The 14,560-nt window shown below is 35.6% G+C and overlaps 1 protein-coding gene across 6 annotated transcripts in view; it reads right to left on the reverse strand.

The window, feature by feature from the left end:
• Window positions 1-14,560, reverse strand: part of BIRC6 (baculoviral IAP repeat containing 6) — a 225,438-nt gene that overhangs the window by 60,118 nt on the left and 150,760 nt on the right. For all 6 annotated transcript variants that reach the window (XR_006960345.1, XM_047069619.1, XM_047069617.1 and 3 more), the window contains 8 exons: window positions 14,389-14,520; window positions 13,563-13,730; window positions 12,357-12,530; window positions 11,047-11,243; window positions 9,245-9,545; window positions 5,220-5,437; window positions 1,171-1,335; window positions 105-273 (listed from right to left, as the gene is read on the reverse strand). Coding sequence is in view for 5 of the 6 variants with exons in the window: in XM_047069619.1 (XP_046925575.1) it covers window positions 105-273; window positions 1,171-1,335; window positions 5,220-5,437; window positions 9,245-9,545; window positions 11,047-11,243; window positions 12,357-12,530; window positions 13,563-13,730; window positions 14,389-14,520 (1,524 nt within the window). In the remaining variant the exon portion in view is untranslated. The remainder of the gene's footprint in view (window positions 1-104; window positions 274-1,170; window positions 1,336-5,219; window positions 5,438-9,244; window positions 9,546-11,046; window positions 11,244-12,356; window positions 12,531-13,562; window positions 13,731-14,388; window positions 14,521-14,560) is intronic.

The following is a 14,560-nucleotide window of genomic DNA, read 5'->3' on the forward strand; positions in this document are numbered from 1 at the left end:
ATGCCTACAGATACTGGGGAAGGAGAATACCAAATACTCCAACGGAACCTCATTATTTTAATAGATAATAAAGTAAACAAAGGACTAATGACAATGTGACTTACCTGAATCATTTCGTAGATAAGATGACATAGCTGGGATGAGACAAGACTGACTGAGAAGCTCCAGAAGTACAGAAGGAAGGGCGTTACTGTTCTGTACTCTACTCTCATGAGATGACTGAGCTTCCCCATTTACTGCTCCACTCACGGGATTTATGTAACTTGCAAGAACCTAAAAATAAAAATTAGAGGGTTTAAATTGGATTTTAGCTTCACATACTTTAAAAGCCCGCATTTGGTTAGATATTCAGTCTAAGTACCAAGAGTTTATATTTTCAAGTCAGTCAACGTCTTTGTTTCAAAAACAAGACTTGTTTCCCTCAGATTTTTCAAAAGAGAAGGGTGTGTTGTGTGCAATGTTACATTGTACATAGCTAGACATACAGAAAAAAATCCACCTAACAAGACAAACTTAAAAAAATGAGCAACAATTCTGGTATTATTTATATTACTGAATAGATTCCGTGTACAATTTGACAGTGATCTTAGAATTTTGTACTAGAATGAGCCTATCATTCTAGAATTATAGAAAATAATGCTCAAAAACTTGGCCCATTTTAGTCAATTAGTTGATGCAGGGACTAAAGCTATTATTTAAGCACCTGCCCTTCCCATTGGTGCTGTGGGACTTTCCATACTAGTGCAACTTGCCTGATTCTAGAAGAGTCCTAAAACAATGTGAGGAACGAATAAAAGAATAAATAAATAAATAAACAAACATTTAAATACATATATTTAAAAAAGAGAGTCCAGATACAGCATTTTAGAAGAGAAGATGACTGGAAGAAGGTAGATATGGTATATTTTCCAGTTATTGGATAATTTCGTCCTTGTCACTTTCCTCTCAGTGAAAAAGCTAATTGAGATGGAAGAAATTTAGAGTTACAAGGAGGGAAGAATAAATAATCTTTGTCCAGGGGTATTTAAATGTACTAAGAGCAAGGAGCATAATATATTTTATAACAGTAGCTGAGGATGAGTTGGAAAGTCATCAATACTTAAAAATCAACACAAATATAAAAAAAAAATTTAATTATTATCACCAACAATATCAACTTTGTAAATATACCTGCAGAAGACAGGTAACATGTTCCTCTTCCAGCCTCTGTTTAGTTAATGCTTGTTCAACATCCCATCCAGAAGCCGTAGAACCTGTTCCAAAGCCAGTCCCTTTTGCCCAATACAGCTGTTGTTCTTCTGTTGATGTAGGGTTATGAGAGCTCGATACCTGTGGCTTGTAACAAAAAATGAAAATTTCTTACTATTTGATTTTATTTATCCTCACAAATATTTATAAGTATCAACATGAATAATTTAGCTGCTATAAGAGAACAGCTGAAGTCTCCTCAAAAAAGTAAACAAAGGATTATGTGACCCAGCACTTTCATTCCTAGGTATATAACCAAAGAAATAAAAACTGACACTCAAACAAATACAGGTCCATGTGTTTTCATAGCAAGACTATTCATGATAGCCAAAAAGCCAAAACAGCACAAATGCCCACCATGAATGCATAAACAACTGTGATATATATATACATTAAAATTATTCAACCATAAGATGTAATGAAGTACTGACATATGCTACTTTGTAAATGAACGTCAAAAACATGCTATGTCCAAGATGACAGACACAAAGGGTAACATACTGTACAATTTTATTCATATGAAATACCCAGAGTAGGTAAATACAGAGAGATGGAACACATGGTAGCTGCCAGGGGTTAAGGGAAGGGGGAAAATGCTTATACTTAAGAATACATTATAAAGGGGCACCTGCGTGATTCAGTCAGTTAAGCGTCCGACTTTGGCTCAGGTCACAATTTCATGGTTTGTGAGTTTGAGCCCCGCATCGGGCTCTGTGCTGACAGCTCAGAGCCTGGAGCCTGTTTCAGATTCTGTGTCTCCCTCTCTCTCTGACCCTCCCCTGCTCGTGCATTAATATTTAATAAATATTAAAAAAATCTTTTAAACAAAAACATATAAAAAATTTAAAATATCAGTAAAAGAGGGGGTAAAGACTTATAGTCAATGACACAAAATTAGATAGAGAAAACAGTGAAAGGAATAGGTACATGAGCCAGCTCCCTTAGGATGAATCTAGTTAAAGCATATCTTTAATTCTTTAACTGTGTCATATGTCTTTAATCGCAGTAAGATTCCTCATACTTCTAGAAGGAACAATTTTCAATTTCTTTCTTACTGAGAATGTGATGTGTAGAAAAAATCTTTTGGGAATAGGGGACATACTAAAAAAGTGAATGGTAGAGAGAGAAAAAATGACTTAGAACCACTGGTTTTATTAACATAACCTCAAACTCTGTGAAGGTCAATTCTTCATTATTATTTTTGTGCAATGTAAAATTAATTATATAAGAAGAATCCTCTTTTTAAAGAATTTTCATTAAATATAATACACGATGTACCCTCAAAACATTTGCAAGTATTGGTTTCAAGGGTAATTTAAAAATAATACCAATGCTTTACATTTCTTTTAATGAGGATATTCTAAAGAAGAATATTATATACAATGATACTTTCCAAAAACAGATCTGTAAAACAGTTTTATGGATCTATGACTGCAAATGTCATCTTTCATGTTTTATAAGATAAACTTAAAATAAATCACAATTTCATCACCATATAAAAGTACCTGTAGAATTAACATTATTGATAAACATTTATTTTTTAAAATTTGTAATATAAATAATAACATATGCATGAAAAAAAAAAAAGTCAAGTTTAATGAACTCCAAAAACTTATTTAACCAGGCAAGCCAAGAATTACATCACTGCACATAACAAATTGCCCCTATTCTATCTCCTATTTGTGAAACCTTCAATTCCTCCACAAAGTTAATTATAATCCCAATTTTTATAGTCAATGCTTCCTTACCCTTCTTTATAATTTTACCACCTAAGCATGAAACTTTAGTCACTCTAATTTCATTTTGTCTAATTTATGAACATTCTATAAATGGAATGCTGTATAAATCCCACTTTGTGTGGCACTTTAGTTGCGCTTGTGAAATTCATCACTGCTGTTACATGTAGTTGGCTGTAGCTGTTTACTTTCATCACCTAATAGTATCCCATTATATAGTAGACTACAATTTGCTTATCTTTTACTGTCTCCACATTATTGTATCCATTCCAGTCATTTGTACTTTTCTGATAAAGAAACAGATCACCTTTCTCCATTTATTGGATATTTAGATACCCCCTCTTATGAAGTGCTCATTCTAGTCTTTCCTCTATTTTCCCATGAGGTTTTCTGCCTTTTCCTTTTGTAATTCTTGAAGCTGTCCAAATATTCTGAATACAAATTCTTTATCAGATACACCCAAATATAGTCTCCCATTCTATGACTTCTGTTTTCACTATCTTAATAGTGTTTCTGATGAAAAATAGTTCTTAATTTTAACATAATTGCTTTTTTCCATTGTTTTTCCCCTTATGGGTTAGTGCTTTTTAAAAATTGTTTTTAAGAAATCTTTAAAAAAAATTTTTTTTAACATTTATTTATTTTTGAGAGACAGAGAGAGGCAGAGTATGAGCAAGGGAGGGGCAGAGAGAGAGGGAGACACAGAATTCGAAGCAGGCTGCAGGCTGTGAGATGTCAGCAGAGAGCCCGACGCGGGGCCCGAACTCACAAATCGCGAGATCATGACCTGAGCGGAAGTCGGATGCTCAACCGACTGAGCCACCCAGGCGCCCCAGAAATCTTTGTGTACTCTAAGATCATAAAGGTATGAGCATATTTTTTCCATAAAAGGGTACTATTATATTTTGTATGTGTTACATACATTTATATCTATCATCCAGTCATAATTAATTTTTGCATATAGAGTTCATTAGGGTTTAAAGTTTCATTTTTGTTCCACAAGAATATTTAACTGACCCCGCCATCATTTATTGATAAGATCGTATTTACCCCATCATGTTGTGCAGTTACTATTTTCATTTCAGGTAATCCTACATACAGGGATTTAAGTCTATTGTTTGCTGGGCTTCTATCTATCCTTGTACTAATACCACAGACTAATAACAAATTTTGATACATGATAGCATAAGCCTAATAAATATGTTCTTCTCTGAAACTGCCTTGGCTATTTTTGAGCCTCTGCCTTTCCCCCAAAAATGTTAGAATTGGCTTGTCAGATTCCTCCAAATTAAATCTGGAATGCCATCAAACACAAAGATCAATTTGATAAGAAATAATACTGGGGCACAGTCAGTTATACATCCAACTCTGGATCTCACTCAGGTCATGATCTCACAGTTCATGAGTTCTAGCCCCGCATCGGGCTCTGCACTGGTGGCGTAGAGCCTGCTTGGGATTCTGCTCTCCTTCTCTCTGTCCCTCCCCTGCTTGCACTCTCTCTCAAAAAAAAAAAAAAAAAAAAAGTATCATTGAACTGTTATATTTTCTGTGCCCATGGAAAGAAACAGGGGCACAGACCTCATTTTATTAAAGTCTAGTGTTTCTTTTAAAAAGTTCATGTATGAGTGTAAATGTCTTGCACATATTTTTTCAGATTCATTCACAGATACTTTCTCTTTTTGATGCTATTCTAAAAAATAGATTGAAAAAGCGTATCATATGCTTCTCGCTGGTACACAAAAGTAATTTATTTTTAAATACTGAACCTGGATACTGTATCCTAATTAAATTTACTTATAGCATTAATTATTTTAGAATCTTCTAAAAACATAATCAAATCATCTTGAAATAATCAGGTGGTTTTCTTTCTTCTTTCTTTCTTTTTCCCTTGTTTTACTCTTTAGCTAGAGGCACCAATTCAATAGTATGATTCTAAAGTTTGACAAAGAAAAGGAAAAGAGATCACAGTATAAATTCAGCATATGCTGGTAAATGGGAAAGCTTCCTTAAGCTTTAAAATCTTTGTTTTTTAAGCAGATAGGTTAACCTATGGTTCCTCAAAGCACCCAATAAAGAAGAAAACACTTAGTTCATAGTTTCTCTTTCAAATATTGTTTAGGAACCAAAAAAGATGTACATGAGTCTCTGAAATATTATTTCAGAAAAAACCCTATTCTGTACTCCATGAATTTAACTTAACTTTCTCACAATTGAGGTAAGTAAAACTCAACCTACCTCTGCTTGATTGAGACTAGAGTTTGGAACTCGCGGGGCATGGTGGCTCAGGGCAGAGAGGCAGACAAGGATGAGGTGTAGTGCTCCAATTTCCAATGCCATCCGCCTCAGAAGCACACCATCATCAGTGGTCAAGGGTGTGGTGCTAAACAAGCTACGAAGGACATGGAAAGGAAGAGTTGGAAGCACATTGGCTGATGGAGATTGCAGAATATGACCTATATTAAAAAAAGAGAACTCGAAATTAAAAATATTTAAGAACACAATAAGGAACAATATTCAGGGTCACAAATTAATAGTGACAATGTAACAGAAAATTATGTCATTAAATTTATTAAAAAGCAATCCAAAGACCACAGAGTATCTTAAAATTTAGTAAGTGTCTAGAAAAACTCTTTAAGACATCATGAATGTAAACAAATAAAAGCTGAAATATATTCATAGAATAATTAATCATTATTGACTATGTCAAGACTATTATAAGTCAGAACTAAAACCTAACAACTAAAATAGAAGCATGTTCCTTACAACAGTATAAAAGTAACCTGATTGCCCTGGGAGTAGTTTTAACCATGAATAGATAATGAAAGAGCAAAACTATTTTATTTGGTGTGTACATAATATAGTTTTCTACTATGTCTAGCTAGAATGTTAAATGCAAAAAAAAAAAAAAAAAAAAGAAACCAAAAGAAAACAAAAACCACATATGAATGGTGGAAGAGAACCACTTCAGAAATGGGTATCAAAATTATACTTTTTAAAAAGTATGTTCACGAAAAAACAAGTCTGAAATGGCGTAAAGGTAATTTTCTGTTTAGGGTTACACCTACCATGTTGTAATAGACTACCCAAATACAATGGTTCTTACCTCTCTATCTACTTAAATTAAAAAATCAGATCAAATAGGGGCACCTGGGTGACTCAGTCACTAAGCATCTGACTTTAGCTCAGTTCAGGATCTCACGGTGTTCTGAGTTTGAGCCCCCCATCAGGCTTGCTCCTGTCAGTATAGAGCCCACTTCGGATCCTCTGTCCCCTTCTCTGCCCCTCCCCCACTCGTCCGTAGGTGCGCATGTACGCGTGCCCTCCCTCTCAAAAAAATAAACATTAAAAAAAAATCAGTTCAAATATTTAAAAATTCCTGATCTACTGAAATAGGTATATACAATTTATATATGAAACTAAACAGGTAGGACTACACAGTATGTAGAAGCTGTAATTTAATATGTTACTACAAAAATATTTAAAACAATATCACCATTTTCAAAGATTTATTTATTCATTCATTCATTCATTCATTCATTTAGACAGAAAGGGGGGAGACAGAGAAGATCCCAAGCAGGATCTGCACTGTCAGCAGAGCCTGACACAGAGCTCGAACCCATAGGCTGTGAGATCATGACCTGAGCCAAAATCAAGAGTCAGACACTTCACTAACTAAGCCACCCAGATGCCCCAATAATATCACCATTTTTGAAGAATTCCATCAAATATGAAAATACATAGAGAAGTAGGTGCTTTATTTGGTAAAGTATGTACTTTTAATATTCAATAGTTTGAAATTCATACGTTTTTATTAAATATACTTTGTGGTGAGGATTTAATATTCTAAGTGGTATGTAACAGAAGTCACCTCCAATCAAAACCATATGATTTTATTTAATTTTTTCAATATATGAAATTGTCATTGGTTTCTATACAACACCCAGTGCTCATCCCAAAAGGTGCCCTCCTCAATACCCATCACCCACCCGCCCCTCCCTCCCACCCCCCATCAACCCTCAATTTGTTCTCAGTTTTTAAGAGTCTCTTATGCTTTGGCTCTCTCCCACTCTAACGTCCTTTTTTTTTTTTTTTTTTCCTTCCCCTCCCCCATGGGTTCCTGTTAAGTTTCTCAGGATCCACGTAAGAGTGAAACCATATGGTATCTGTCTTTCTCTGTATGGCTTATTTCACTTAGCATCACACTCTCCAGTTCCATCCACGTTGCTACAAAGGGCCATATTTCATTCTTTCTCATTGCCATGTAGTATTCCATTGTGTATATAAACCACAACTTCTTTATCCATTCATCAGTTGATGGACATTTAGGCTCTTTCCATAATTGGGCTATTGTTGAGAGTGCTGCTAGAAACATTGGGGTACAAGTGCCCCTATGCATCAGTACTCCTGTATCCCTTGGGTAAATTCCTAGCAGTGCTATTGCTGGGTCATAGGGTAGGTCTATTTTTAATTTTCTGAGGAACCTCCACACTGTTTTCCAGAGTGGCTGCACCAGTTTGCATTCCCACCAACAGTGCAAGAGGGTTCCCGTTTCTCCACATGCTCTCCAGCATCTATAGTCTCCTGATTTGTTCATTTTGGCCACTCTGCAAAACCATATGATTTTAAAATAAAGAACAATTAGGGGCGCCTGGGTGGCTCAGTCGGTTAAGCAGCTGACTTCGCCTCAGATCATGATCTCACAGTTCAGGAGTTCCAGCCCTGCTCCGGCTCTGTGCTGACAGCTCAGAGCCTGGAGCCTGCTTCAGATTCCTCTCTCCCTCTCTCTCTGCCCATCCCCTACTTGCACTCTGTCTTTCTCTCAAAAACAATACATCAAAAAAAAGTTTTTAAATAAAGAACAATTATTAATTTCCAAATGGAATGGTCATTAACTGAAGAATCACAGGTAAACCAATAGAAAATCTACTTGCTAGGCTATCCTACATTATGACTTTTCTTTAATGTTTCCTTATATTAAATAAAACTGTCGGCCCAATGGAAACAATCACCATAGCTTTCTATTATTATTTTGTAATATTATATTACAAGATAATTGTCATGTAATGTCATTTTCCACATTCTTTTCACTTTAGTCTAAATATTGCTTCCAGATTCAGTTTCTTAAAAAAGATCATCATATCATAACTTGGTTCATATATTTTAATAAATCTTCATTACTATTTAGAATAAAATCTGAAGTTTAAAAAAAAATTTTTTTATGTTTATTTGAGACAGAGAGAGAGAGAGAGAGAGAGAGAGAGACTGTGAGTGGGCAAGGGGCAGACAGAGAGGGAGGAGATACAAAATCCAAAGCAGGCTCCCAGCTCTGAGCTGTCAGAACAGAGCCTGATGCAGGGCTTGAATCCATTAACTCCAAGATCATGATCTGAGCTGAAGTAGGACGCTTAACCAACTGAGCCACCCAGGCGCCCTAAAACCTGAAGTTCTTACTAAGACTTTCCATGATCTGCTATCAATACTAATAGCTTTTTTTTTTAATTTTTTTTTTCAACGTTTATTTATTTTTGGGACAGAGAGAGACAGAGCATGAACGGGGGAGGAGCAGAGAGAGAGGGAGACACAGAATCGGAAACAGGCTCCAGGCTCTGAGCCATCAGCCCAGAGCCTGACGCGGGGCTCGAACTCACGGACCGCGAGATCGTGACCTGGCTGAAGTCGGAGGCGTAACCGACTGCGCCACCCAGGCGCCCCCATAATAATAGCTTTTAAAATGAGCACTCAGTGTTGTTTCTTATGTAAATTTTCATCAGCCAACTTATCGTCTCTCATATGATCTGGGCACACAAACACTGCTCAAATCATCTTTCTAGCTCATTTCAGCCTAAATAGATGTTATCCTTCAACACCCTACTAAAAACTAACATACCACTTTTTCACATAGCTGGGTAGTAAGGAAACAGTCTCATACCTGTGAGCCTTCACAAGATTGTGCTTGCAAGGCATTTGTAACTTAAGTCTACACTTACATATACTGCTTGTTGCTATTACTGGAAAACAGGAGAACATTAGCTACGTGAGGACAGGGTCTAAATATCTGCTTCATCTTTAAATGCCTCCAATGATGCCCAGCAGTTTGTAAACAGTGAATACGTTTTGAATGAATAAAGAAATGAAAATAAAGACTCTTTAGGACTTACTATGTGTATCATTAGAATGAAACTACTGACAATAAATCTAGTAGCAGGCACTGATCTGAGTAACTTTTATGCACTCTAGAATTAATAATTCTAAACACTTACTTCCTTCTCCATCATCTGTCACTCCCAATACCAGTCGAAGAAGGCACTGGGCATGTTTTCTCTCTTTCAGTAGCACTTCAGCATAGCCCGGAAGACGAAGAAATAATCCAAAAGCGGCCAAAGAATGGGCAGGTATGGGAGACATGGTCTGTACTGCTGACTTGATAGGTGGAGGTTCAGCTGCAATGGTTTCTGGTGCTTCATAAACTAATTCCCCTGATTGTTCAATGGTCACCCATTCGAACTGATCGCTATCTTTTGGTTTTTCCTGAGTGGTAGAAGTTACAACTGGAGCACTTACCTAAAGAAAAAAGAAATTTTTTGTCTGGCCATTTGTGTGTTTCAACATCAGGTTCAAATTAAAGACCTGACTTTAAATGATCTCTATAAAATACAGAAATAAAATATAGGAATAAAAGGATCAATAATGGGGCCTGTTTTTACAAAGTTTCCAAAAATCAGGAATTAAGCGATGTCATGAGTATGATGGGATCTGCCAAATATCTTTACTTTAAAGTTAGATACATACATACATACATTTATTTATAAATAAAGTTACTATTTTATCTTTTGTAATTAGTCAAGAGTATGCAGAGTCTTTGAGGCTATATAAATATCTTGTTTCTTTCTCACCAAACTTCGAATAATCAGCATTTTTAAAATTCTTGCCTGAAATAATAATTACTATAGTGGTTGCTAAATGGTGGCTTTCTATCATTCCTTCTACATTTATTAGTCAGCCAGAACTGTGAGTAAAAACGTTCCCATCTTCTCCACCTATTTAACTCATTCAATTGTTAATCTACCTCAGAATGGAACTAGGGTCTTTGAAGATGCAATCAAGTTAAGATGACATCATACTAGATCAGAGTGGACCCTAAATCAATGACAAGTGTCCTTATGAGGAGACAGAGACACAGAGACACACAGATAGACACAAGAAAGATGGCCAAGTGAAAATGTAGGCAGAAATTGGAGTAATGCAGCCACAAGCCAACAAATCCCAAGGGCCAGCAAGCAGCAGAGCCTAAGAAGAGACAAGGATGGTTCTTCCCCAGAGCCTGCACAGGGACCATGGGTCTGGGGACAACTTAGTTTCAGACTTACAGCTTCTTACAACGTCAAAGAATAAATTTCAGTTGTTTTAGGCCATCCAGCTGATGGTACTTTGTTACAGCAGCTCCAGGAAACTAATATATATACTCAGTACATGAAATTAGAGAATAATTCCCCTACTTCATTCAGTAAATATCCAGTGCTTTGTATTTACAACTTTCTATGTGCCACACTCCCCCTTATTAACAGAGGAGCACTGAAAGCACATCAATAAGCTAATCAGTAACAGCAACATTAATTAACAGTAAAGAGGTTAAAGCAGTTATGTTTTTAAAACTGCCTGAAATGGAAATGGTACCTAAAACAGGAAAAAAGTTAAGCAGTATTTGGGTAGCAGTATACACTACTGCCTTACTCTCCCATTTCCAGTAACATCTATAATTAATATCAAGCCTCAAGAAGCACAGAAATAAAAATATTACAGCATGATGACCATAAAATCAAGGAAAATGCTGCAGTGTAATGAGTCTCACAAATGTACTTGGTCTTCAGCATTTCTTCGGTACCAACAAATTCTCACAAAGCTCTCTGTACAGACTGACCTGTGAAAGATTTATAGGATGCTCGAAGACTGTAAGGGAAAGGGTACTCCCCAAAAGTTAACACAAGTAAGTATTTTTAAAAAGCAAAAAAAGAACAAAGGGCTTTGCCATGGAATTATATATTCAGTTAGGAATTTATCTTACTTGTTGAATTACTTCTGGATATAGCATCGGTAGTCGTTCTGCAATAAGAGCCAGTCCACCCATTCCTGCAAAAACTTGTAATGGTGACTGGATGGGACAGGTTTCAAGTAAAGATTCATCCAATACTCCATCCATACATTCATCACTTGGAGTGAGAGCCTCATCTTCTGGACAGCTACCAAGTAAGTCTCCATGATCTAGAAAGTAAATTACAAATAACAGGTAAAAAAAGGTCTGTTTTTATAATAATTTTTCGTGTACAAGGATATTATTGTCACCTCTCTACTCAACAAAACAGCATCAGTATGTTACTCAGAAAGAGCTTTAAGGCTGGATACTACAATAATCTTTAAATGACTTCTGACGCTGCCTCTTAATAGTCCTGCTACTCAAAGCAGGATCACTGGAAAGTGAACATTGGCATCATCTAGTAAAAGCTTTTGAAATATAGACTTTCAGGTCCCACCCTGGACCTAATGAGTAAGAATATGCATTTTAACAATGTTCTGTAGGTAACTTATAATCAATCATACTGAAGTTTGAGAAGCACTGTCCTTTAGGGCATATTATAAGACATATTCTATGTAAAAATAAGTCAGTTTGCAGAGATTCAAAGCAAATACTAATATATGTACATCATGTTCTGAAGTATCCCATTAAGAAAAACTGAATACTAACAGACTTCCCATAATGAAAACTAAAAGTTATACCATATTGGTTAACTCTGAATCACTCACAAAGGAAAACCAAAAGATTAGTATGTTTACAAATGATTAGATTGTATAAATACTAAAAACCCAACCACATAAAAACAAATAATCTTGCTGAAAACTAAGCAAAGGCAATATTCTAAGATTTACTAAAGAATGCAAAATGCTAGAGGCACCTAGGTGACTCAGTAGGTCATGATCTCATGGTTCGTAGGTTCAAGCTCCGTGTTGTTAGGGCAGAGCCTGCTTGGGATTCTTTCTTTCCCTCTCTGCCCACTCCCCACCCACTGGTGCTCACTCGCTCTCTCGCTCTCCAAATAAATAAACTCCAAAAAAATGCTTAAAAAAAAAAAAAAAAAAAGAATGCAAGAGGCAAATAATAAATCAAAGCATATGTGCTCATAAAGTGATGCTGTAAGAAAAATTAAGATTAATTTTCAGTGAAAACAATAGCAATTTACTATGTTTACAAATCAAGTCAGTCATAAAGAACAAGACCTCATTAACTTGACAGAATAAAAACAAAGGTAAATGAAGTCATGAGCTACAGAAATCCCTACTTCTCAGATCACAGACTGTAAGGGATCATCATATACATACCTTTTTCAGGATGTAACCTTTTAAAAGAATCTGTTTTTGACAGACTTGGGTCTGTGATAACTCTAGATCCCAATTTAACAGTCAGATCTATTGAGCGGTAACCTTGAGGAAGTTTTCGGTCATACAGGAGAGTTAAAAGTTGGGCAAGCGTCATTTCAGCTGGCAATGGCTGGCCTAAAAATGACATAACTAAGTTAAACCTGGAATCCAAGAGGGAAATATTTACTTGGTTTGATTAAGTCAATTAGTTACTTTTTTACTGAACTATATGTACAGCGTCTGATTCTGACACCAGTTTAAAAACAATTTGAAATTAGCACATGGAACGTTTACAGAAATCTATTTCTGACACATATGTCAGAAATTCTGACACAGAACAATAATGTCTGTAGAAAGTGTTAGTCACAAACCAAATCCCACCAAGATCTCATGAGATACAGCAAGATACAAAGAAACAAACATTCCTAGCCATCAGGGGTTGGCAAAATCTTCTTCCTGAAGGACCAGATGATAAATATTTTAATCTATGAAGACCATACAGTCTCTGCTGCAACCACTACCGCTACCACTGTGGCATGAAAACAGCTATGGGCAACGCACAAATAAATGGGCACAGCTGTTATTTCGATAAAACTTTTTTATATCCAGTCTACTGGCCATAGTTTGTTGATCTCTGCAATAAATCAGTAACATAAAGGTAAGAAGGAAAATATGGCTAAGAAGGAATAGTTGGCAATTGGATTTTAAGAATAAAGCACAAAAATGGAGACAAATTGGGTATCACCTTGACCAAGAGAAAGTATACTGGTCAAAGATTATGTTTTAGCTAGAGAGAAAATACTGCTTAACTCTCAGTGGTACATCAATGACTTCTACTACCATAACGACTTCTTCAAAATCTGCCTCACGCTCCTTCCTATATAACTTTTTATGACCTCTTTAAAACATTAGTTTTACTGATATTATAGCACACTGACAGCAAAATTTAAGACGATAGTGAAGTATAAATATGCAACATTATAATGTTAAAAAGAGCATGTAAAAGGTTACCTCTTCTTTTCTTCTCATTTTTCTTAGAGGGAGCTGTATGGACAAAGTCTCACTAACTCATGTACCTCATCAAGAGCTCTTGATTAAACAGGAGTCTGATTGTGGTGATTACATGTCTTTATAATTTTTTGTATTTTTCAATATTGTGAACATTACCTGCCAAGAGTTTGTGGAACAGGTGAAACACTGGGACAGTAATTATTTTGTTGGCAGCCTCTGCTCCTGAAGAAGCACTTCCTATTTTATCAGGAATTGTCCTCCCTCTCCTGGATGGTGGACGTGGTGGTGTAGCTGACACAGCCCGTTTGGATTGGGATTTCAGCCCTAAAAGAATCAGGAAGATTCTATATCAGTCAACACACAATGAAATAAAAGAGTATTTCTACAATATTTTTAAATAGCATCACATTCCTAACTAATGCCAAAAGGGAGAAATGTTTCTTCTGATTTTATATCTGATCTTCCAATTCTATTTGTCCTGCATGACATACCATGAATTTTGGCTTCATGTTCGTAACTATTCTCCAAGAAAGTAAAAAATAACGCTAAATTCTATTGTTCTATTTCTCTGAGATAGAAATAAAATCCATCATCTCCTATTTGAGGAGTAAAGTAATACAGACTAAGCCTTATCTTTTGAACTAAAATCACTTCATTTATAAGAAAATATCCTCCAAAATTACCAGTTGTCTTGGTCATTTTGTCTTCCTCAATTACCTGATAGTACAATTCTCTTGTGTACTGTCAAGCTTAAATGGAGAATCTATAGGATGCACACATGTTCAGTATATGATGAAATACAGTAAGCTTTGGACATTAATAGATTTCAGGTGTAATGTTTTTACATCCAGTATTATGACATCATTTTAAGTCAGCTTTTTGCATTAACACCTTTTATTACATGAAGTTCCTAGAGTATATATTATTATATTTTATATAAAATCCAAACAAAAATCAAGATTATAAAAAACAGAAAGCATACCTGAAGCAACAACAACACTGTAATTGTCCTGAAATCCATTTTCTGCCTTAACTTTTTCTTTCTCTTCATGGTTTTTCTTTTCTTTGTCATCTTTCTGTTCACTAATTAGTTTAGCAGTGATACTTGGTGTATCTGTAAGAAAATATTACCTAAAATACACTGCTTTTCAAAA

The sequence above is a fragment of the Lynx rufus genome, unplaced genomic scaffold, assembly GCF_022079265.1.
Source record: "Lynx rufus isolate CCGP_SWC_20201006 ecotype Redwood Valley unplaced genomic scaffold, mLynRuf1.p SCAF_8, whole genome shotgun sequence".
NCBI lineage: Eukaryota > Metazoa > Chordata > Mammalia > Carnivora > Felidae > Lynx > Lynx rufus.